The 23,750-nt window shown below is 38.8% G+C and overlaps 1 protein-coding gene across 1 annotated transcript in view; it reads left to right on the top strand.

The window, feature by feature from the left end:
• The first annotated feature begins 4,076 nt into the window (after nt 1–4,076).
• Nucleotides 4,077–23,750, top strand: part of LOC130680905 (relaxin receptor 2) — a 52,253-nt gene continuing 32,579 nt past the window's right edge. Inside the window, exons 1-3 of the mRNA XM_057492697.1 lie at nt 4,077–4,180; nt 20,468–20,614; nt 22,139–22,216. Coding sequence (XP_057348680.1) covers nt 4,138–4,180; nt 20,468–20,614; nt 22,139–22,216 — 268 coding nt within the window. The 5' untranslated portion in view covers nt 4,077–4,137. The remainder of the gene's footprint in view (nt 4,181–20,467; nt 20,615–22,138; nt 22,217–23,750) is intronic.

Below are 23,750 nucleotides of genomic sequence, written 5' to 3'. Positions count from 1 at the left end.
TACATATGTTGCCCTGTATATTTGATATTATGCAATTCCAAACCCAAATGTCCAGTCGTTGATTTATTTTTATTTGTACTGCCTACTAGAAATTACTCTTCCTATTTCTGTAAATCTTAGTTTTTATCACCTCTAGAATATTTTCAGTCAATAGCACCTCGGATACTGTTTCTTCTACATTCTCACTATTCTCTCTTTCTGGGACTCCAGCCATATTTTGAAACTTTTCCTGCTTTCCTCCAAATCTCTTAACTTCTTCAACTTTTTAAATCCCTGTTTATCTCTCCTACCTTCTGGATAATTGTCTCAACAATAATTTTACCCACCCACTGACTCCTTAAATTCTGCAAACCTGTTGCTCATTTCTAGAAAATCTCTTTGGTTCTTTAGAGTGATTTCTTATTCTTTACTCAACTTTTGTGATTCCATGTGTTTCTGTCTTTAAACAGTTTGTATTCCATAGTTGATCACTTCAATATTGGAAGTTTTGGGGGCTCTAAATTTATTGCTTTTGTTTCTGTTGACTTTCACACAAGTGTTCATGGTTGATCTTTGCTAATGAGCCAATATTTCATTGATGTTAATCTGGGTAAAACCTAAGGATCTGAATTGAGGATCATGCTTCTATTGCACGGTGCTAGTGGCCTCCTATGACAGCGCTCAGCTGAAGCCCCTGAGGAGGCTGAGATGGAGCCTCAGACCTTGCCACAGACCCAAGGCTTGGTCCAGAAGCTGCAGCACCAATATCCACATTTGTTTGCATAAGGCATCTTGCCTTCTACATTTGTTTACTGTTCTCCATTGCCGTTTCAGCATTTCAGTTTGGTTTTGTCTTGTGATCTCCCTTGAGATTTAGTTCCCTTCATTTTGAGACTTCAGAAATACAATAAAATTGTTTTATGCAGGGGCTATTATTTTCAAGCAAGAAGGCCCTGCAGAGTATCTAATCTGCAGTACTGCCAGCAGTGGGTGTCTTCGGTGATATTTTTTACTTTGGGTTTATAGCTCTGCTTCTAAAAGCTGAGCTTGCCCAGAGTTGAAATTCCCAGATAAATGGAGCATGACTTAAATTATTTTAAACATAGAGCAGCAGAGTTATAACACTCAACTTTGACTTTCTTGCTCGAAATGCCCCCAATATCAGGACTGGTTTGCTTAAATGACTGACTCACTATGATAAGGAGATCACGTGAGTCAGGTTTGCTCTGCCCGCAGGGTGCATATAAATCTGTCACCACTGCTGAAAAGGTTACTCAAAATACTACTGATTGAATGATGAGTTAATAATATAATTTCATAAAGGAACCTAAAGTAATTATCATCACAAAGAGCTTAGCTGGTATGGCTGCAATTCCAAGGCTTCACTACAACTGCACTGATGGTAAGGAGACGACTGGTGCCACTGCGGGCCTGCTGTCTATCACGAGCTTCGGATTCTGATATTTGTTAGTCTATAATTCATCTTTTTGAGGAAAAATATTAGCCATTAATATAATTCATTCATTGACTAATGCTGTCCTTTTCTCTCAAAAAAAGAAAGTGATACTAAACAGCTAAGGATCAGGACTTAACGAAAAAAAGATTAGATCGTCTGTAGAAGTGAGACGTGTTTACAAGCCTATCTTGGCATTAAGCACAGTGGGTATTTAATAAATATCTTGATTGAAAATATTCATTTGGCAAGAATGTGAGTTACAGCCTATATGAAAAGCAATCATGCAATTCTGAAAATGTGCTAAAATCAGGGTTTTCTGAGCATATTTAAATAAATTGTGTTCTGGATTCAGAACTTTATATGTAACAATGGCTTCTAAGAAGTGAAGAAAAGTTACAGTAGAAATTAAGAAATTCCCCTACCCCCATGCCTTTACTCATGGAATAGGATAATTAGTACTTCCAGTAAAAAAATCTTGATTGAGCCAGAATTATATTGAATTGTAGTATTTTGTAAATACTGTATTGGCACGAGCTTTTATGCTATTACTGTCGAAAGTATGCGTGCGTGCTATGCACAGGCGATTAGAATGAAGGAGTGAGTTGATTCAGACAACAGTCAACAAAGTGCACTTGCACAAATTTGAAGTTACTATCCAAGGATGAATCAATTTACATGTTTCCCTCATCTCTGCCTGAAGCGCTCTCTAGAGTTGCCCTACCGATGACGTCTCTAAGGAAAGAGGAAATTCATTCACTCTCATTTAAACCCATACACAGTATCTTTGTGAACATTTCACCTACTTCAGTTTAGTTCAGAAGGTTGGATATTCACACTAGAAAAATCAAAGTTAAAACGTACTGAGGGAAACACATTTCAGTGTTTGCACTTTCTGCCTTTGGAAAACCCTACAATGAGCCAAAGATGTTTGTAAATATCATTTATCCTAACTGAGTTCTGAATACTTTTGTGTTAACATTTCAAAGATTAACTTTAAAAGCCTAACACAAAGGGATGATGATTGAACTTTTTAGCAATTTAAATCTAATTCTAAGGTTAATATTCATGAAAAAATCTCTGTTTGAAGTTCTTTGAAATCTTGACATCTTTTTCTTTCTCCAAAAGTTGTATTTTCATGGAATATATATTTAAACTTCAAATAGACTTGTAATGGGCAATTCATGGTGTTTAACTGCACTTAAAAATTCAGGCTTAAAGTTTCAGTACCAGAAACTAGCGTCCATGATGTTATTTGCAGAATACAAAATGTAAGAAAAGATGTTTTTAAAGTGAAGTAAGGCAATTTTTATCTGAAAAGACCTTGAGTTTAATGAAGAAAAAGGTCCTTGAAATGTAAGAAAAGATCTTGAAATATTTCTTTTCATCTTTAACGTTATTCTCGTTGCTGCTCTTTCTTTCTTTTTTTGAAAAACTAGAAGGAGAACGCATCTCAGTGTGTCTGGAAAGAGCCTTGGGGAATTTAGCTCACTTGTTAAGAGAGAAAGGAACTAACCACATTATATGATAATTAAAGTATTTTCTACTTAAAATTCCTTTTGAATCTTTATTCTATCAAAGGCTGGAATGAAAGAAAGCACGATGAAAACCCCGTCTCTCCTGATGTGTAGTGACGACAGCCTGTTATCACGGGATGTTTTCTTAAAACACTGTTGTTGCAGCACCATTAATAACATAAGAGAATCCATATCCTTCACTAACACAATCCTCTGTCCATATCAGGACTACAAACGGCTTTGTATGTCTGCATAGAAATTTCCCTATTAATAAAATATATATTACTCTGACAGTGAAACTCTACAAAGAACTTTTGTAGAAATCTTTATGACCACACAAGGGTCAATGAAACCCTACAACCAAAAATCGCTTTCTGTTCTTTTAACTGGCACGAACTGCTGTTTAGGGGCTGCTTTCGGGATATAAGAACTAAATTTTAATTACTGTTTTCTAACAGGCATGCAACACAAAATAGAAAGCAAGAATAAAATTATCCACTTTAAAAAAGAGATATGATTATAGAGGAAGGAAACGAAGTTGAAAATATTGTGTAAATGCATTAATGAGTAAAACGCAAGGCCATATATTTTTGTTATTAGTATCTTTGTGTATGTTGTGTAAAAACATTTAAATGCATTTGAATAGAATCGGTGTTCATGTATTTGCTAGTAAGTAGCTTTTTGTCGCTTGCTTATTGCATAAAAAATGTGCTTGTAGAAAGTTTCATCACCTATTCAGTGTAAGTCTATATCCCTTCATATCTAACAACTTCATATATATTTGTGTTTTAAATATAAAAGCACATTGTACTACATGCTTTGAGGGGACATTTTTTAAGTGATTAAAAAAATATATTTCTTATCTAATAATACCGAAGTCTTATTTATATCTCTTTGTACATATATGATGAATTAATGACCAATAGTGCAACTGTAATTTTAAAATAAAATGAAATCAACAAACAAACAAAACAACAAAAAAGATAGGCTACGTAGTGTCAGAAGATGGTTTCCCCTCATGCCAGTAAAGCTCTAGCTGTGAGCATGCTCAGACGCATGGGAGGTACCGAAGTTACTATGTCAGAACTCCTTCTGAGGTGTAAGGAGGATACATCTGATAACTCAATCGCTGCAAACTATTGTTATTTTGCTGGTAGTAAACATCTCTGCAGCCTCAGATTGATTGCAATGTTCCTTCTACTTCATTTCGTCATTCGGATAGGTATCAAAGGTAAGGCTGCTGCTTTCTCACATAAATGAATGCAGTTTCCAAAAGAATATAATATTTCTCTTTAGTTCTGGCACATTTATCATAGACTCCTTCAAGCGTTTGCTAAACAGACATGCAATCTGCATTTTCATTATCATTACCAGTCATTGTTTCTAGTCCCATCCTAGCAATTTCTAGATGGAACAATTTTCATGGAAACTGCCTTTGTATTTTAAATATATTTTTAAAAGATTGTGGAATACATCAGTTATGGAGAAAATTTTAGTATTTGTAAAAAACAATGATAACAAATTAATTAGAATTTTACCTTACAACGTTTCAACCTGTTGAAATCTGTTCATCAAATGTATGCAATTGCTAGTTACTGTGTTTCATTAATGTAGTTAAACTAGTTAAGCTGGGAACCACAAAGCCACAGACAAATCTGAAGACCAGTGTCTCTCCCTAAGAGGAAACCTATCTAATATCAAATTGTTAAAAATGTACAAAAGTGTACCTATTTTGATAATTCTCTTTTCTGTTTTTGATATTTAAACATGTTTATTTCAGTCAAATTGCTTATTTTCAAGTTAGTGGCATTTTTATTGTAAAGCTGAGAAAAAAGATTTAATCTTCACCTGGTTTTAAAGAAAAATATGGACTTGTTTTGTTGTGAGCTTGTACATTTGTAAGTAAATAAATAATCTATTCATCATATCCAAGGCATTTTGGGTTTATTACTATTATTAAAAAATATACCTATTTAAGTTCATAGTCTTTCTTAAAGACTTTGTAAACTCTCTGAGAATAAGTTACAATTTGAAGTTATTTTAATTTTCTGAGAAATTCATTTTAGGCTTTTAAAATATTCACTTTTTAAAAATGGTCAGCTGACTATTTTAAATCTTGAATTATAATGCAGTGTTTATAAGCAGTTGTTTAAGAACTAACAAGTACAAGATTTTTTAAACATTTAAATTTTAGTTTGAATTTGAAGTGATACTAAAACTATGCTTCAAATTATTTAAAAATATTCTGATGCACTTAGCATAATTTATATTTTATGTTTTAATCTCTTAATGAAAAATTGTTATCTTAAGTTATCACTAATGTGTTATATGAAGCATTTCTTAAGAAGAAACACCAGATGAGCTCATTTTGCATGACAAACAGATGTAGAAAGCAATCTATTTCTTTGATTTAAGGTCTCTCAGAAGGTCATACGTTATGCACATTTGCAATATTCAATTTCATGTGATTTTAAAAAATGGACAGTTAAAAGTAGGTTCTTGGGTTCAACACACTTTATAGAGGTCATCTATACTCTTAAAAATTCTTTAATATACAGGAATATAAGGTTACTCAAATTTTACTATAGTATTGCTTTTACTTGCAGTAATGCATTTCATTGATTTTGCTTACAAAAAATCTGAGATGAAAAACAGCTATTACTAAAATAATGTTTTAAGTTTTGTCATAATGTAATGGTGTTCTTTAAATCAGAAAAAGAAGGAAAGAAGTTTTAAACACGATTATTATTTGTTTTTTATTTCTACGTAAGTGCCGTATTTCAGATCCATCGTAACAACTTGATAAGTATTTATTAATGTAATTCTCTGGAAACTTTATTTTCTAATCTTACATTACTTAGGATTGCTAATTTAACCTGTTATATTTAAAATCATTTATTTTCAAAGTTAGACGTGCTAATCAATACTTTGATATCTTCCTTATATTTATTAAAGTAGTAATCATTTGCTACATAAGTAGCAAAACTTTTTTCTTTTTCACAATAAAATTATAGACAGTTAACGCTATAAGACTATAAAAAGCAAAGAAAAGTAATTTCGAATTATGTAAGAGCAAAGATTGCTTTTTAAAGTTTAATCAATATCTGTTTTAGATTCATAGGACCAAATCTAAACCAAACAGGAAAGGGTAGAAATTATATTTTGTCTTTTTTCTTCTGGCCAAGACCAACTTGAGAGTTTGAGGAATAAATGATACTATCTGAAGCTACAGACATTAATTTATAAGTAAATATAACATCTTATTATCACTTTCTACTGTATTTTATCATCCATTTATTCACTGGGTATCCTTATTAACCAGCTTCAAACCACCACGTACCCTGAAAAAATACAGTTTTTTGTGGACTAATCATGGACAGTATTACAAACCCAAACATGGGCTTACACGGGAAATTTAAATCATGAAGTGTTAAGCATGTTACTTAGGAACTACCAATTTCTACTTACTCAAATAATTTGCTAACCTTGGAAAAATGCCGTCTTCACCAGCAGGGACCCAGCAGCATTTTGAAGTGAGCAGTGTTTGACTGCCCCCTAGTGGACAAGCTCAGAGCTCAGTTCCGACCGTCCTTTTTCGGAGTTCAAAACGGTCTCTGTAACTTGAGAAAAGGTTTACCGATTAAATTCTAATTTCACACAATTACATCCAGGCTTCTGATAGCTGCGAAAATCAATTATACTGCAGGCCAGTCATACTGAGAGGCTACAGCAACGCCACTAATGAAAAAGAAACGCATCCGCCTAGGGGCTGAATGGAGCCCCGCTGTGAGGGAGGAGGGAAAATGTCAGAAACTCCGAAGTTAAAACCACTCAGGATGTGCGAACTCTAACAGCACTGCTAAATACATGTGGCAACAGATGTCTGTCATTCGTTCATCTCACGGTGAATAAATATGACCAGATGTGTTAAGAGTTTTGAGGACCCTCACTTGAAGTGGCAAAATTGGATAAATTCTAGAGATGCAATTGGGATGCTGCTTTTAAGTAAATTGATATTGAAAAATGGTGTGTTTTTATCCTAGAAAATTGTGCCCTGAATGAAACTCAGTTAACTAAGAATAGTTTTTGTGTACATAGTTATATAATAATAAATGCACAGCATTTTTAGGAGAGCATGTACATATATAATATATTGCATTATATAATATATGTATATATCTCAATGTATAATATTGAGAACCCAAACTGCCTGGTTTAGTTGTTTGGTAAATATATAACCTAACGTTTACCAGGCAAAATGAATGTGCTTCTTTTACATGAGAAATAACAGTGGAATTATCTAAAAAAGAAAAATACACCTCTTTTCCATGCTTTATTCCCATATGCCAATTTCTCACCCCTCTACTTCCAGTTGTTGAGGACTAGACAAAAAAATAAGTTTGCAATAAATTTCCACATGGCTAAATGCCTCAGAAAAGTGCTTCTAAATCAAAATTAAATGACTGATGTAATAATTTTGCAACAAAGAGACTTCTGAACATTTTAAGACTAGAAAGGAATTTCGATTGCAAAGTCAACTTTAATACTAAGTCATAGGCCTTTGATTTTGAACATTCCATTCACTTAAATGGAATCATACAGTAAAAAAAAAAGCCTTTGAAATATGCTCAGCCTGACTGACCCCATCGTTGACCTCTCCTCCTGCGCGCCCTCCTCTCCACTGTTCTGGCTTCTGCCCTGCCACTGTCTCTGCCCCCTCCCCCCGCTGCTGTTCCCTTCTTGGTTCGGCTTCCCACCACCTGGGTCCCCTTCTCCCGCCCACCTCTGCACACTTCCGTCTGGGATCCGCTCCCTGACCCTCTTCCCACCATCTCTGCACCTCACCTGCTCACTCTCACCTCTGTCTCCCAGGTTTCCTGGCCTCTGAAACCCTCCTGTCTTGTCTTCCCGTCTCATTTTCAACCCTCTTGCCCTCTGAGCTCCTATCTTCTCCCGCTCAGGCTTCATCCTTCCCGCATCCCGGGCTCTCAGATTCCCATATCTGCTCCTCCCTGATGATTAGCATCGCCTTTACATTTGCACCTTGGAATCCGCGATCCCTCAGGTTGCTCCTCCTCACGTATTCCTCACCCCTGGTCACCCCTGCCTTTGTTGAGCTTCCTCTCCGGAGTCTTCAGCTGCTTTTCTCGCCTCCCCTTTGACCCTGCCTCCTTCCTGTTATTCGTGTCCAGCCCCAGTGCCTCCGGGCCTGGTCAGCAGTCACCCTTTCTGCTGCTCAGATTGCTGGAACATGTGCCCAAATGGAACCAAACAGGTATTACATCGAATTACATCTTCAACACCAGTTTGCTCTTGTTTTTTACATCCATGGTGATTTATCTACAATTCTGAAATCCAGAAAGCTCTGAAAATGGAAAGTTTGAACACTTTTGCCTACAAATCTGGTCAGAATTGGCCAATACATCATCTACCCAGAGGCTATTTAGAGCCTTTATTTATAAACTTATTGCAAAACGTCATACACTGTGATGCAGATAAATATTGATGTGTTTAATTATGGGGTTTTCCCCCCAGACCTAGCAAGGAATGTTATGGAATTTATAGTGTGTATATCATATTAACTTTCTAAAATAAAACAAATTATAAATTCTGAAACACATCTCTCCAAAGGGTTCCTATGAAGGTATTATAGATCTGCAATAGCCATCGCCCTGTTTAGCTCACCCACTGTCTGGTGTCATATTATTCTCACTAGTAATATCTGATTGTCCTCTTTGCCCATGAAAGTTGTGTGTTAATAGAATAAATGTTTGATGAAGAGATTATTTTAACCAATTCTCCCTTTCTCTGACTCTAGTTTACTTTTTATTCAAGCAAATTCTTAGAAAAATGTTAGTGACTATATTTTTCTTTCTAATAATTCCAACCGTATTTAAATCTGTTCTGGTTTTATAATGATATTATTATATCATACTATTATACCTGGTTTTGTTCATGATATTATTCCTTCCATTATTTCTATGAGAATTTTAAATTGCACAGATTTTTGACAGCTCTTTTAAGCACCATCATTTAGTTCTCAGATATAAATTCTCCCCTCTTTGGAGCCCTGGACATTTTCATAAACTTAGAGGGATGTTTTGCTGTTTTCCTGCACGGTCTCCCTATGAATGGTCCCATAACTGCTTCAATATAGCCATTGGAGTGTTCAGATCTGAGCTGCAGTTTGTATCAGTATCTAAGGGATTTCACCTCGTGGGTGATCCAATCCCAAATCTCATGCCCAGTTTGCAAAGGTGTGACTGCTGATTTTCCCTGCTGGTCAGGGGCAATGGGCAATATGCAAATCACAGCCTGGAGTGGTCAGGCAGAGCTATTTCAATCCTCATTGCTTCCCAGGGTCTCAGTCCCATCATGTGGTTCCTGTAGGTCCTGGAGTCACCTGGGCGGGTGGCACTCAGCCCCTTCTCAAACAGGCAAGAACCCAGCTCTCATTGCTCATCAGCCCCAGCTCCTGTTGAGCAAGTGGGTCAGTTCCTCTCCCGACAGTGGCTTTTCCTCTAGTCCTATGCTGTGGGGAGTTGTCTCTTCCACAAGCTAAGGGTTTTAATGAAAAAACATAACATGAACGTTTCCGTGTCTGTGGGAAAGAGTATGTCATGGGGAGCATATCCAAGACTTGCTCACAATAGGTCATCTGGACCCAGAAGCTAAGAAAAGAAGGTAGTTTTTATTCTTGAGATTTTGCCTTCTTAGAGATTGGACCCGGGTAGGCATACACACCAGAGATGTGGTCATGAAGTAAAGGGTTACACAAGCATAAGGGACAGGTTAGCAGAGGAGGCACAGTGACAGGATGCTGGATTCAGGGCTAGCAGACCTGTGCTCATCACAGCGCCTGATCCTTACCTGCCTTTGACCTTCAGTCTCATACCGAGAAACCTCTCAGCCTCAGCCATAACACTGGTAGAATTGTTTAGTTTCTAAGAACCACTTATAATGGTATTAAATAGATTCCAGGACTCCGGCCCCCATAGATTCAATAGGTCTAGGGTGGGATGTGGGAGTCTGTCCATTCTAGAAGGGCCCCAGGGATCTGATCAACTTGTCCCATGGATCACACCTCCGGAAACTGGTATTAACAGGTAACATATCAAAATAGAAGTAGGCTTTTTAAAAAATATGAGATGCTAATTCCTTGTTATATTCTTTGTGTGTACAGGGATTGCTAATTGGTTCACCTGGATTATTTAACTTGCTAACTCTACCTGAATAGGTTTTTTTTTTATTTTGGGGATTATTAGGACAAATTAAATAGTTGGCAGGGGGATAGCTGAATGTGTACTGTCTAATGACCAATACACAGCCTCTTAATGGATGGCATAATTTTTAGAAGTATAATTAATATGTACGTTTATAAAGCAGTCTTGATGTTAATTACCACTCCCTTCTTTGGAAGAATTAGTAAACCCCTGACATACGTGGCCAGGGAAGAGTCCTGATTTGCAGAGAGATTCTCTTTCTCAATCGTTACCTGGATTTCATTATCCAATTTTTGTTTATGATCCAGCCAGTGGACCCTGGAATTAGTCATTTGCTGGACGAGAGTGCTAATTCAGGGGCCTCTCCTCTCTCCCCCCTCCCCCCTCCATTCTGTCCCCCCCCAGCCCCATCTCTTACTCACACTTTGAGTGAGACTTTCTGTCTCATCCGCACAGGCTAAAAATAGTGCATCTGCTGTTGCAGATAGTCCTACTCTTAATTTCCTTTTATGTAAATTCATGAAATGTAAGAAATGCAAAAGATATTAATTCGCTTTCATTCTGCCTTTGAGGCCCACTGAAAAAGCGTTCCCTCAAACGCCTCAAATTCTATCTGAGGATGAGGTGAAAGAGTTGTAGGTAAACTTACCTATGGGCAGGAAAAATAATCTGTGCTGAGTGGTGCTGAAAAACTCCATTCCCTTGCTTAGAAGCTATTCCTTCATGGTTGTTTCCTGCTTCCCACTAAAAAATGCCACTCTTAATTATGGTGGATAAAATGAAAGCTCCTGTGGCCAGGATTCTCACCTGGCCCTGCTTGGTAGGCTCACTACACACGTGTGAGCAATATGTCGTTATTGACTCTATATAGAGAGCTCTACCCAGTGCTCTGGGCGACAAGGTGACAGGGCTGCAAGGCTGCAGGAGGGCAGAGCAGAGTCTGGCATGGTGGCAGCACTCAGGACAGAGGCCCAGAGGATGGCCATGTGGGTAGACAGGCCCAGAGGCAGAGACCAGCTTGCTGCATGCAGACTCGCTCTGAGTGGATTTGATTTTAGTGACTGACCTGCCACCGTGGAAATAAAGTTGGATATAACCCTTTCACCCCAGGAATGTTCTACTATCATTTCTTTGGCCTCATTGAATCCATAGTGAACTTGCCTGGGGCTGAAACCCATTGGCAAGACACTACTTAAGCTGTAACTACTAAAGCTAAAATTATTTACTTTGAAAATAGGTTGCCCTCAGTGAGAGCACAGGGTTTTGCAGTGCAGTGTTATTTTCGTTCATTGTATGTATGAGTTGCAGGAGTTTTGCAAGGAGTAAAAGCATGGGGCAATTCCTTGTCCTATAACCTGATTTCTAGGTGTAGAGCATAGAGTGTAAAAAGCCAGTGTGGGCAGTAGAATTCACCCAGAAATTGCCCACCTCTCCTGGTCTGCTACCTCTGCTGTGTATGGGAGATTCCTTCAAGCAAAAAGGCCGAAGTAAAAAAAGAAGCATTGATACAAGACAAATGAGAAAAGGGAAAATGAGCATAGAACTTGTGTGTGCACCTAACCCACACTGGTATAAATCCAACACAAACTTAGCCTGTTTCTGACATGATCATTGAAGGATCTATACGCTCCCCACTTCCACATACAGAGATTTAGGTATGTGTAGGCCAATTATGAAAACAATTTTATTATCCTTGAAAATGTTAACTAAGTTTAGTTAACAATTTGGAGGCATATAGTATATGCTAAAAACGGAGAACTTTTCTAGGCATCAGGAGATTCAAAATTAATAAAGTAAGTTCCTTTCCATAGGTGGGGCACAGTAAACTACAGGAAGAATAAAAATATATCTAATTATAATAAATGCCATAAATACTACAATAGATGTATGCGCAAGATGCTCTGCAAAGAAAAGAGAAGTTCATCCTCTGGAGTGGTCGTGGAGGGATCAGTAAAGTTTGCACAGAAATGATTTTTGAGATAAATATCAAAGAATGATGAAGTGCGAAATGAGAAAAATTGGATTTCGGACATACAGAACAGGGCAAACTAATGTCTCAATGTCTTATTACCATAAAACGCATGTTTCCCTGACGGAACACACAGCGATTATAGGAAGTACAGGAGAACTGTCCACTGGCTATGCTTGATCTGAAATCACTTTGAATGATTTAGTTTCTTCATTTTCAATATCATATATTACACATCGATGAATATATCCATTTCTTAGCCAATTTATTTTGCAAGGACAGTTGGACTGTTTCCACTTTTGTCCTTTTCTGAGTACTGTTTCTGTGATATCCTTGTCTGAGTCTCTTGGGGCACTTGGGCGTGCATTTCTACAGTGATCTGTATCTAGAGGTAAAACTGCTGGTTCATAAGGTTCCCAGAGCCTCAAGTGTGGTAGGTCACAAATGACAAACAGTTTTCTAAAGCAGTTGCTCTAATTGAGTCCCACCCGTGTGTGAGAGTTTGCATAGCTCCATAGCCTTGTCAAATAGTGCATGACTGTGTTTTTCTTAAATTATAGCCATGCTGGTAACCTGTGTGCTATCTCCTTGTAGTTTAAATTTGCATTTCCCTGATCACTAATTAGATTTAATACTTTTTCAGATATTTTTGGCCATTTGGATATCCTCTTATATTTAGAGTCTATTCAAGCTCTTGCTACTTTTTCTATTTATTGTTCATCTTTTCTTTATTAATAAGTAGGACCATTCTCTCTCTCTATTATATATGTGTGTGTATATATATATGTATATATGATATATATATAAGGTAGATAGATAATATAAATATGTGCATAAATATAAATATAAAATACATATGTATTAGAGAGTATTAGGATGTATTCTAATTATAGACTTGGAAGGTTTTGAAACATCTCCTCTGCAGCTTACTTTCATACTTTCTTAGTAGTGACATTTTCTTATCTTTCAACAGTTCCTAAGTTTAGTCTAGTTTATCTCTCTTTTCTCTTATGAGTGATGCTTTGGTTTGTTGTTTTTGTATTTTCTTAAAATCTCTACCCCAAAGTCATAAGGACTTTCTCCTGTATTATCTTCTGGAAATTTCCTTGGTTTACCTTTAATACGTACCATAATCTACCTCTAAGTGACCATGCTCAGCGGTGCTCTGCGGTGCCACCAGGTCATAAATCAAGTGTTCATACGTGTGTGTCTGTGTCTGAGCTATCTATTCTGTCCCATTGATCTAGGTGTCAGTCTGCCCTGATATCGTACTGCTTAAAGTATTGCACCACTGTGAGTCTTGACACACAGATGAGTTCTCTCAACATGTTCTCTTTCTTCAAGGCTGACTTGGCTGTCTCGTTCTCTCCTGCATTAGCATGTGCCTTTCAGAAGCAGCTTACCCATTTCTGCACACATATACATGCACACTCCTGGATTTTTGTTGTTTTGAACCTATAGATGAATTTGAGGTAAGTGTTAACATCTTTAAAATAGTAAGTCTCCACTCATTTAAGTCTCTAATGTCTCTCAATAATTTTATATACTTTGCATAAATGTCTTGCAGATTTTTGTTAGTTTTATTCCTAAATATATGAAACAGCTGATGTGATAGTAAAGGGTATTTTTTTAAACATTTCATTTTCTAATTGTTTGTTGCTGATATATAGAAATTAAATTGATTTTATGGACACCTTGCTAAACTCACTAACATTAATAGTTTATCATTCTGGATTTTTTATGTTCACAATCATACCAGTCATGAATAATGACAGATTTATTTCTTCTCTTCTAATAATTATACCACTGATTTACTTGCCTTATTGAATTTGCTAAGCCCTTCCACACAATGTTGAAGAAATGTAGTAATAGGGGATATTGCTGTGCTGTTCCCAGTCTCAAAGGGAAAGCCATAAAAAATTCACCATTGAGTATACCATGTTATAGGTTTTTATAAATATCCTTAATTGAATCAAGTAAATTATCTTCTATTTTCAGTTTACATAGTTATTTTAATGTCAGGATCTGATAGTTCTCTCTCTGGAGCCCCTGTCATGAGCAGAGTTAAAGACAAGTGACAAACCGGGAGAAAATACCTGTGAGTTATACAACAGAGAGCTAACCTCCCCAGAGAATTCCGTTAACATTGCCAGATTCCATTTTCTCACACATATTAGAGCACTGTTCCAGGCCACTGCTGTCAGGAATGTAAGTTCTACCAGTCCATGAGCCTAAATAAATTAGGTTTTCACAAAGCTAAATGCCTTCCTTTCAAAGGATTGTCTTTTCTTCTGTGGGTATGTTCTCTCTCATTTTAACAATAAAATACTATTTTTCTAACAAACCATTATTATAAAACACAGTCACTCAGGGGTTTTTAATGTTCTTATTTGCAAAACTAAAATATTAGTGACTTTTTGCAGGTCCCTCTAACTTCTTCAGTCAATCCAATTGGGGTCAGAAACCTCAGACCTCATCTGTGTATCAGTGACCCTCAGGGAATTGACAAAGAAAAGGAAGCCAGAGCATTACGGAGAAAAGGGGTGGTGATAAGGGAACCTTTGGAGGTTATGGAGAAAGAGGAAGCAAAGCAAGGCTGTGCGACAGCACGAAGCCAGGGCAGAGAAGGGTTTCTACTTGGTGACTGCGGTTGGCTGCATTAGCGCCTCAGAGAACTCTGAAATGCTTACTGTATTTAGTAACAAAGAGGATATTAGTGCTTCTGGTGTGAAGAATGACAGCAGAGCAGCACGGCCAAGACAGAATGCTTTTCAGAAGAAATACGGGTGCTGAGAAAGTGGAGACACTGACTTGTATGATTTTTCTGGGAAATTTACTTTCGAAAGGAGAAATGTGTGCCTCCGTCCTTGTGTGGACAGAGTAGGATTTGAGTGGATTGGCTGCTTGCTTGCTTGAGTGGTTGGCGGGTTTAGTTGGTTGACTGGAGGAGATTGAATAAGATTAATGTTAACAGAAAAATCCTTAAGGGGAAAGGCAGGGGTATTGAAAATGTAAGAGATAAAGGAAATAATTAACAGAGAGAGATGCTGAGAAGAGGCGGTTAGATGGAATGCAGGACACAGATGAGAGGCTACACTGAGGGCAGGAAGGGAGACCTCTGTCCTTGGTTCAGCAGAAAAGATGCTTCCAGAACTCCAGCCAGGACTGTGCAGCATCTTCACGGCTCAGCACTAGTCCATCAGTGTGAAGGGGTCCCATGCCTGTGCCAGGTCCACCGAAGTCCAGGATGCACATAAATCTGTAATCCAATGAGACTCGAATTGGGGAGAATGACCACCAAGAGGAATAATAGCCAGTGGAAGTCCCTTGGGACGGGGCAGCCAACGAATCCTAGAGGGATCAAGGGAGAGGCAAAGAGCACAAGCTGTCCCCTCCTTTCCTCTCCACGTTTCTCATCAGGCTGCACCCTGTCCCCTGCACAGACACCCTCCCCATGTCCACCTAACCTTCACATGCCACAGCGTTCATTCTCTGAGTTCATTGTGCTCAGGCAGCTTGTAGGAAGAACGTAGTCTCTCAGACTCAAGCAGAACAAGACAAGTGTTTGAAAACTAAAAGGGAAGCTTTCAGCTAAAAGAAAGCATCTCTCAAGGTGAGGTGTATACAGTTTCCTGGTCAGTAAAAGAGATTGTTTGGGGAGACAAGTGTTCCTTGTGCCCTTATACACCTTATAACCCCACAAAGGCCTCGACATCCTGTATGTGATCCACATAAATGCACCAGCCTAGGGGAGACATGGGGCTGAAATCTATCCCTCGTGAGAATGATATTGACAATTTGAAATTCACCTGTTTTCTACTATCAGTCAACATATATCGAGCCCATACTTTATTCTACATAGGTATGTATCATTACTGTAAATCAGTTTGTCCAAACATTAGACAATATATGAAGAGGGAGATGGGATGACAGTTTTCTGAGAAAATCTGTGAGTAGAAGCCTGAGGGAAATACACAGGCATTTTGTTTGTCCTGAAAAACATGACAGAAATGGGGCTTAGTGAACCTCCGCAAAGGCAGGCATCTTTGAAATGGGAAGGAGGTGGGGTAAAAGTGCATGAAATGGGGTCTGAATCCTGTACTTACTGACTGATGTGGCCACGCAGTCCTGTCAGGGCAAACGGTAGCATAAACGCGTAAGATGTCTAAGCTGATGAAACAACATGCAAGAGGCCAATTCCTCTCCACTCACCGTCACATAAAAGTTATCTTAGCAATACTTTACTGGTTTCCTTCACACAAACAGTGAATCATGTGCCCCACCCAGGTGGGCTTTCAGTGAGGCTCAGACCCGTCCCCGAAGTGGGGGGCCTGCAGCGGGTGGACTCGAATGAGCTGGATCGTCTTTGCTTCTCATGGGGGCTGCGCTGAATGGTGTGGCTGCCCCTCGTAGAGATCGTGAGCCCCAGTGGGAATGGATGCTGTCTGACCCTTGACGTAGCGCCTAGAGGGCATTCAGATAACATTTTCTTGATGCTAAATGAGTGGTTTCCCCTGGTGCTGCTCTTTCAAGAGTGGCTGGCTCTCTGGCGTCCATGGCAGAGGCTTCATCTGTGTCTGAACAGGACGGACCTCCGCTAGGAGTGGTGCACTCTGAGAAATGACCTCCCTGGTGTGGATCCTCTGTGGTCCCCGCATCCCTGGGGCCACAGGGTCGTCATCTCTGGCCTCAATGAGGAGAGAGACTCAGCCAGAACAGCAGGCTGAGGGGGAAAGGCTTTGGCCAGCTTTAAGCAGGACTAGCCCTGGCAGAGAATCAGAGAAAGCAAAGAAGGACATGTACATCTCCTTGGATTCTTAAACTGAGAACCTAAAAGGTAGTTCTCACCTGTTGTTTCCCAATCACACAAGGAAGATGTTGTTGGGCAGGGAAAAAAAAAAACGTCCTTGGGCAGCAGTCCAGCAGGCTTCAAAAAGCTATCAAAGAGTCATTTTAAGTCCCTTTGCACAGACATGTCCAGAATATTGACCGTAAGTCAGAAGAAGAGAGACTATTCCTGAGCGATTTCCTCCGGTGCTCACACCTCCCCTCGGCTGTGTGTTTGGCAGCGGCCCCACAGAAATTGCTGAGGAAGCTATCAGCACAGCTTTAATGTAGGCATCCTCCATTTTTATAACCCCCAACTTTCCATAAAAGCTCGCTTTTTCCATTCCCACAGATGGCAGGAAGAATAGACTGCAGAATATACCCTCCACAGGTGTCTATTGATTCTTTTCCATTATGTGCCAAATACAGCAGGGATTGTTAATTATTTTTTAAATTGTATGACAGAACAGAATGATAAATGGAATAAATAGGAGACTAGACAATATTTTGTCATCACAATAAAAACGTGAGCCTGAAACTTTGGGAGGTTTAAATCTTATAAGGGCCTCTTCCTTCAATTCCTCTTTTATTCCTAAAGTTCCCATTAATTAATTCATTCATTAAAAAAGTTATTGAGCACCACATACCAGGCCCTAAGTTACAGGATAGGAATTTAGGATGCAGAGGGCAAGGGGTAGGGGACAGATTTCATTTATTTATTTTCAATTCATATAAAATTTATACTTTAAGATGTCTTCAGGAAGATGCCATTCTAGGGTGAAAATGGGGAGTTATGAGAAACACAATGGACAAACTCTGTTTGCACATGGCCGGTCTTTCACCTCCCTTCCCTCACCCATCCTTTCTAGATGTGACCCAGTTTTTTCCACAGAAACTATCTTGATAGAAGTCACAAAACATGGTGCAATGCTAAGGCACAGCAAGCCTCCCTCTGCACCAGACCTTCCTGAAGTCCTCTTTTCTTAGTTGTGCTGAAATTGCCTGTATGACAAGGCTAACTGAGGGCCCGGCAGTCTCCAGCACTTCACAGGCCTTAGCGTGGCCAGCTCCTGAAACACACCCATAGGAAGATATTATCATTACTTTATTTTAAATATGAGAAAACAGAAGTTTAGAGATCAAGTATCTTGCTCAAAGTCACACCACTAGTGAGTGGCAGAGCGAATTCTACTCCAGGCAGGTCTGATAATGTCCAGAGTACTTCACTGAGGTACATTTTTGAATAGAGGGTCACAGATCAACATAGTGGCTTATGAGTCCTTTTCAACTGAGTCAGAAGAGCAATGATCAGAGCACGTCCCACATAGTAAAAGGCAAGGAGTATTTGAAGAAATTGTTTTCAGTGGTGTGCATGTGTGAGCTTGCTTATTTGTGATACAAAACTTATTTTTTACTGTGAGTAACTCTCTTGAAAAAATTCCAAAACTGTTGCACTGAGATGTATTGATTCTCATTCATTCATGTCCCAAACATAGAAGGACTACTAGTTTTTATGACTCTGCCCTCTACAGAAATCTTTACACAGAAGAAATTAAGAGATTAAAAAATCTAGGACTCAGTATGCTTCTTGCTGGGTGAATAGGCTTCACAAGCCAAACCCCACAGGCGTGCAGCTGAGGGTCCCTAAAATGGTCACACCCGACTGGTCTCCAGTGCCTAGTTGCTGGTAGTAAATCATTCATCTGTCACGGCCTTAGAAGCAGAGAAAATGTTTTTTGCTTTTGTAAGAACAAAAATCCAGTGGGTAGAAAGCATAGGTCACATCCCTACTCAGGAAAGGCTTAGCAGATGCATCAGCCTCTGGGGGACAGTGTCACTGTCACATTGACTGTCCCCAGGAGAGGGCCACACTCCCCTTCTTTGCATTTATGGGATTTTGAGGGTCATTATGACTCAAGGTCTAAAGCTCAAGTAATGAGATCACTACTCTTCCTCTCTAATCAAATCACTAAAAGCTTAACATGCACGTGTAGCTCAGACATGTCTTTAGTGCCTATATCAAACTCCTGCCTTGTGATAAAGGGCATTATTTGCTAGACAACAAGGGCTAGCAGGCTCCACTATCTTTAGGAAAGCCTGGTGGCCTTCCTGGTGGGGGAGCAGACCTTTCCAAGTCAGCGTTTTCTTGAAGGACCCAGATGTAACAAGGGCATTTCCCCAAGAACCAGAGTCAGAAGTGCCGTCATGTTCTCAGGCTTCGTTTTGTCATCTTTTCATGGAAGTAGTAACACCAACTGCACAAAATTGCTATTAAGATTAAGTGAGATGATTAGGATACACCCAGTGCAAAGTAGATGGTGCTCCAAGAAGGTTTGTTCTCTGTCTTTCAGCTATATTAACAAACATCTCACCATTGACAAAAGGAAATTTCTGGCCATGATTCAGGGGCATGGTTAGGAACACTTTGCCAACAGCCCTCTCTTCCTTCAATTACTCATAATGACCTGTAGCCATGCCTGAGTCTACAGCCTCTTTAAATCAGCTTCTGTGACATTTCATCTTGTCCCCCTTTTTTAAAACTACATGACTTCCACAATTTTACTATTTACAAAGAATATACCTCTTTATTTTCTGGAAAGTCCTGTTACAAAATTGAAAGACTATCTCTTACATCTAAATGGCATGTTTTGGTCATCCCATCCACAGAGCAGGACATTTTCTCAGTGCTAGTTATATTTCCTTACCACATTCCTTCATTCAACCCAGCAGTTGTTCAACTCTTGTCTTCTCTTTCGTTCTCCGCACAGAGACTGTTCCCAGTTTGTACTCATAGAGGACATGTGCTCCTTGAAATGTAGGTTCCTGACTCAGTTGATGTCCTCAGAGCAGAGTGGTTAAGAGTGGGTCTCTGGGATTGGGGACGGGGGTGATTTAAACCAGCTGTATGTCACTTTCCAGATGGGTGATGGCATTCGACCTCCTGAATCCTGAAACATAAAGGACAGTGTCACCCAGACATGGATGAAGGAATAGCTGAGATAACCATTGTTGAAAGGCCTGGCACACAGTAAACTCAACGAGTGTCAGATGTTATTACTATTCTCTCTCCTTATTCAGATGTGGTTCTGCACTCCTGATTCACGCTTCAGCCATCCTTTTGCCTATGCATCTTTTATTATACGTCACCTCAAATCCTTGTAAAGGACTAATGAGTAAGCAAATCCCTCTGTTGGGTTCTGCTAGCTTTGACTTCATACAAAAGTAGCGCAGTAGCTTGGGTTTTGTTTACTATTACCTTCATCAAGTGGAGTCAAAATGGGCCTTGACTCCATTGCTGGTACGGCTGGTGTTGGGTTCATGATGGTGATTGGGTAGAACGTTCTAATTAAGAATTTCAAAGAAATTGTGCACTAACGGGAGACAGACTCAACACGGAGGGTTTCCTGGGGAAGCGAAATGAATGAGGCACCATGACAAGAGCTCGGCCATATTAGCACTTTCTTGCTTTTACATGAGATTTTGGTCCCCTTTCACTTAGATTTTGCACTGACTGAAGGCGGTACAGTCACTCCTTTGTGCCCAAAAGGATATTTCCCCTGCGGGAATCTGACCAAGTGCCTGCCCCGCGCTTTCCACTGCGACGGCGTGAACGACTGCGGGAACGGGGCTGATGAGGGCAACTGCGGTGAGTCCGCCTGATACCTGCACATGGAACAGTAATGGTCACCCGGCAGCGGGGCGGATCTGCTCTTCTATAGGGAACACGAGTAATTGATCCCTGATTGATTTGTCGTGATGACCTGAATTTTCATAGAGGTTGCTTAAATCAGAAATACAGCATTATAAAATATATTATAAAATACAGAATGGTAACATGTATAAAATAAAGTATTATAAAATTAAAAATATTTTATAAAAATTGAAGTTGTATTTTGAAATCTCCTTGGATCCCCAGATTTTGGTTTTAAATAGCTTCCTGTGGCTACCTCCTTAAGGATTACTAATATGGTTCAGTTGCAAGAATATCCTAATCCCGACCTGAGAATGAATTCATTGACCAGGTGTCCCCTCCTCAAGGAGAGGCTGGCTTGCTTGGCCATGTGCCCTGACCCGGAAGCTCCCCATCAGTCTAGGATGAGCACCCGGTCTGTGGCCACAGCATCCTAGTGTATCTGCTGTGATGTACTAAGGACCTTCTTGTCTTTTCACATACTTATCTCACTAGACATGGAGTCCTCGAGAAGAGTTTATTTGTGGCTTATTTGTTTTGCTGTCCCAGAGCCTAAAACAAAGAAGTCCATCGCAGGTGCTCAATCGGTGATGGGGGGCAGCCCTCTGGATGCCCGTGGGCAAGTCACACAAGTTCCTGGCCTTTCCTCCTCACTGCACGGGGATCAGAGATTCTGCAGGCTTATCTGCCTCATGAGGATATTCTGAATGCAAATTAGATAATTCCTACAAAGGCATCAAATTGAATCATTTAAAAAACCATTGAAAGTATTATAAGACAGAAATTAATTAAAGATCGCAGGGCTCAAAGGCACCTGTGGACAACATTTTAAACTTACTGTTCTGTCTGTGTGGACTTTGCTATCATACATATGATGTATACCTTTTTAAGAGCATATGTTAAAGTAATGATACTTCAAATGATGCCTCCTTTTTAAAACGAATATGATTTTATTGCAAAAAAAGAAAAAGAACCTTGGCAAATAAGCAAAATCATATCTTCTGACAAATTAAGAAAACATTTCTTTCAACAGGAATTTCATTTTTGCTTCATTAAAAAGATCAGGAGACATGACTTTTATCAGAGCTCATTACATCTATCAATGTAATATGTAATGCATATGCATTTGACAAAACAGAATTCAGATTCTATTGTATTATCCTGAGGACCTCAAAATTAAGATCAAGAATTTAAAATGTCAGCATAGAAATAGGTGACAGTTTCCAAGATGGATACATGTATGTAAAATAATTACTAATTTCCATTATATATTTCAAGATAAATACATTTGAAATATTTGTAACTTCAAAAAAGGGGAAAACGCCAAATGTTTACCTAGCTCTTTGTTACTTACCATTGATGTTATTAATACTTAAACAAATTTTTAATTGATTTCATTATCAAATTTTTATACCTTTGCTTTGTAGTTTGATATTTGTTTTATAGAATAACTGACACATATTCATAACCATTTCACAGGAGATACGAGTGGATGGGCAACTATATTTGGCACAGTCCATGGAAATGCTAATAATGTGACATTAACACAGGAGTGCTGTAAGTGGTATTGGTTCAAAGACTCAGTATCAGCTTTGCAAGCAACACGGTTTGTGGCTTATGGATTTATATGGGTAGTGTGAGAAATTCCCTTTAGAATTTCACTTTCAGTTCAGTGTATTTCAAGGGTCAACTGATCTGTTGTTTGCCCATAGGCTGAAAAGAAAGAAGAAAAAGACATTCTCAATTCATGATCATTTTATGTATTAGCCTATCATTGCAAGAATATATAGGCATTGAATGATTGTGACAAATAATAAAGATCTTATTCCCTCTAATTATTTTCTTCAATAAAGATATTGAGCACCAACTGCTTTCCAGCCCCTACATCAGACACTGAGACTACCATAAGATGTGGTCCCAGCCCACAAATACATAGTTCACATTGCAGTAAGAAAGACAAATCCTTACAGAGGCAGGAAGGATACACTATTAATGCTAAATTGGAAGAATGATGTTTGCACAGGCAACCGTGGACGCCCACTGGTAGAAATGATGGCCTTGTTGGGAGTGGGGAAAGATCCACAGAAAAGATGACAGTGAGATGGACTTCGAAATCCTTGGATGGAGGGAAGGGTAGGAGGTAACAGGATGAGCAGGAAAGCAAGGCCACGAAAGTGCTGGAATGGGAAGGTAAAGAGCACAGTTCCCGATGCCTTTGGCAATGGTTCTGAGTGCATGAGGTGAAGGACGTGAACCCAGAGAGGGGCCAGCCCCTAAGGGGTTCTAGGTACACACTTTGGAGATTGGCTTCCATGCTGGAAATATGTCTATGTATATACATGTATTATATTTGTACACTGTGAATATAGACATAGTTATATAGGTGCATATATATGATTATATATACACATTAGTAAGTACATATAATATATGTACATCATGTATATATTATTAACTACTGCTTGACAATATCTTACATACTTTATAATACCAGTTTATAATTACCACTTATTATAGACTTATTCACAAGTATATCATGTATAAATTTAGAAATTAAGAAGATTAAAAACAGACAGAACTGAAAGTTCTAATATTCTCTTCCTGACACCTTACACATGTCCCATGTGGCTATCACTGCTGTACACAATGGGCAGCCTCCCAAGTTGTGTGCTTATTTTCTTTCAATGAAGAGGAGAAGCACATGATAAGAAATATATGTGAAAATGATCCCTCCACCAGAATTGTAGAGAATGGGTTAGGATGGTGGTTTTCTCCCTGGGACAATTTTGCCCCTAGAGAACATCTATTTATCAGTAAATAGAAGTCTGCCACCCCAGGGTTTTAATCTAATAACACCATTTTCAATGCCAATATATGTTGAAGTAAACATTTTGAACTTATCTTTAGGAAGCTGAGCTACCTAGCATAAACCTATAAACAACATTGACTATTTCCCAAAACTTTGTATGCTAAAATGCATCTTTTGAATTGAGCAGGTATTCAAAATAAGTGTGTTGAATTTACTAAAATTCAGTGAAGTTTATTTTTAAAATAAAGTTTAAAAGTGATCTAGAAGAAGCAGAGCAACTTG

This window comes from Manis pentadactyla, chromosome 2 (genome assembly GCF_030020395.1).
Source record: "Manis pentadactyla isolate mManPen7 chromosome 2, mManPen7.hap1, whole genome shotgun sequence".
NCBI lineage: Eukaryota > Metazoa > Chordata > Mammalia > Pholidota > Manidae > Manis > Manis pentadactyla.
This window is presented reverse-complemented; position numbering and strand designations above follow the sequence as displayed.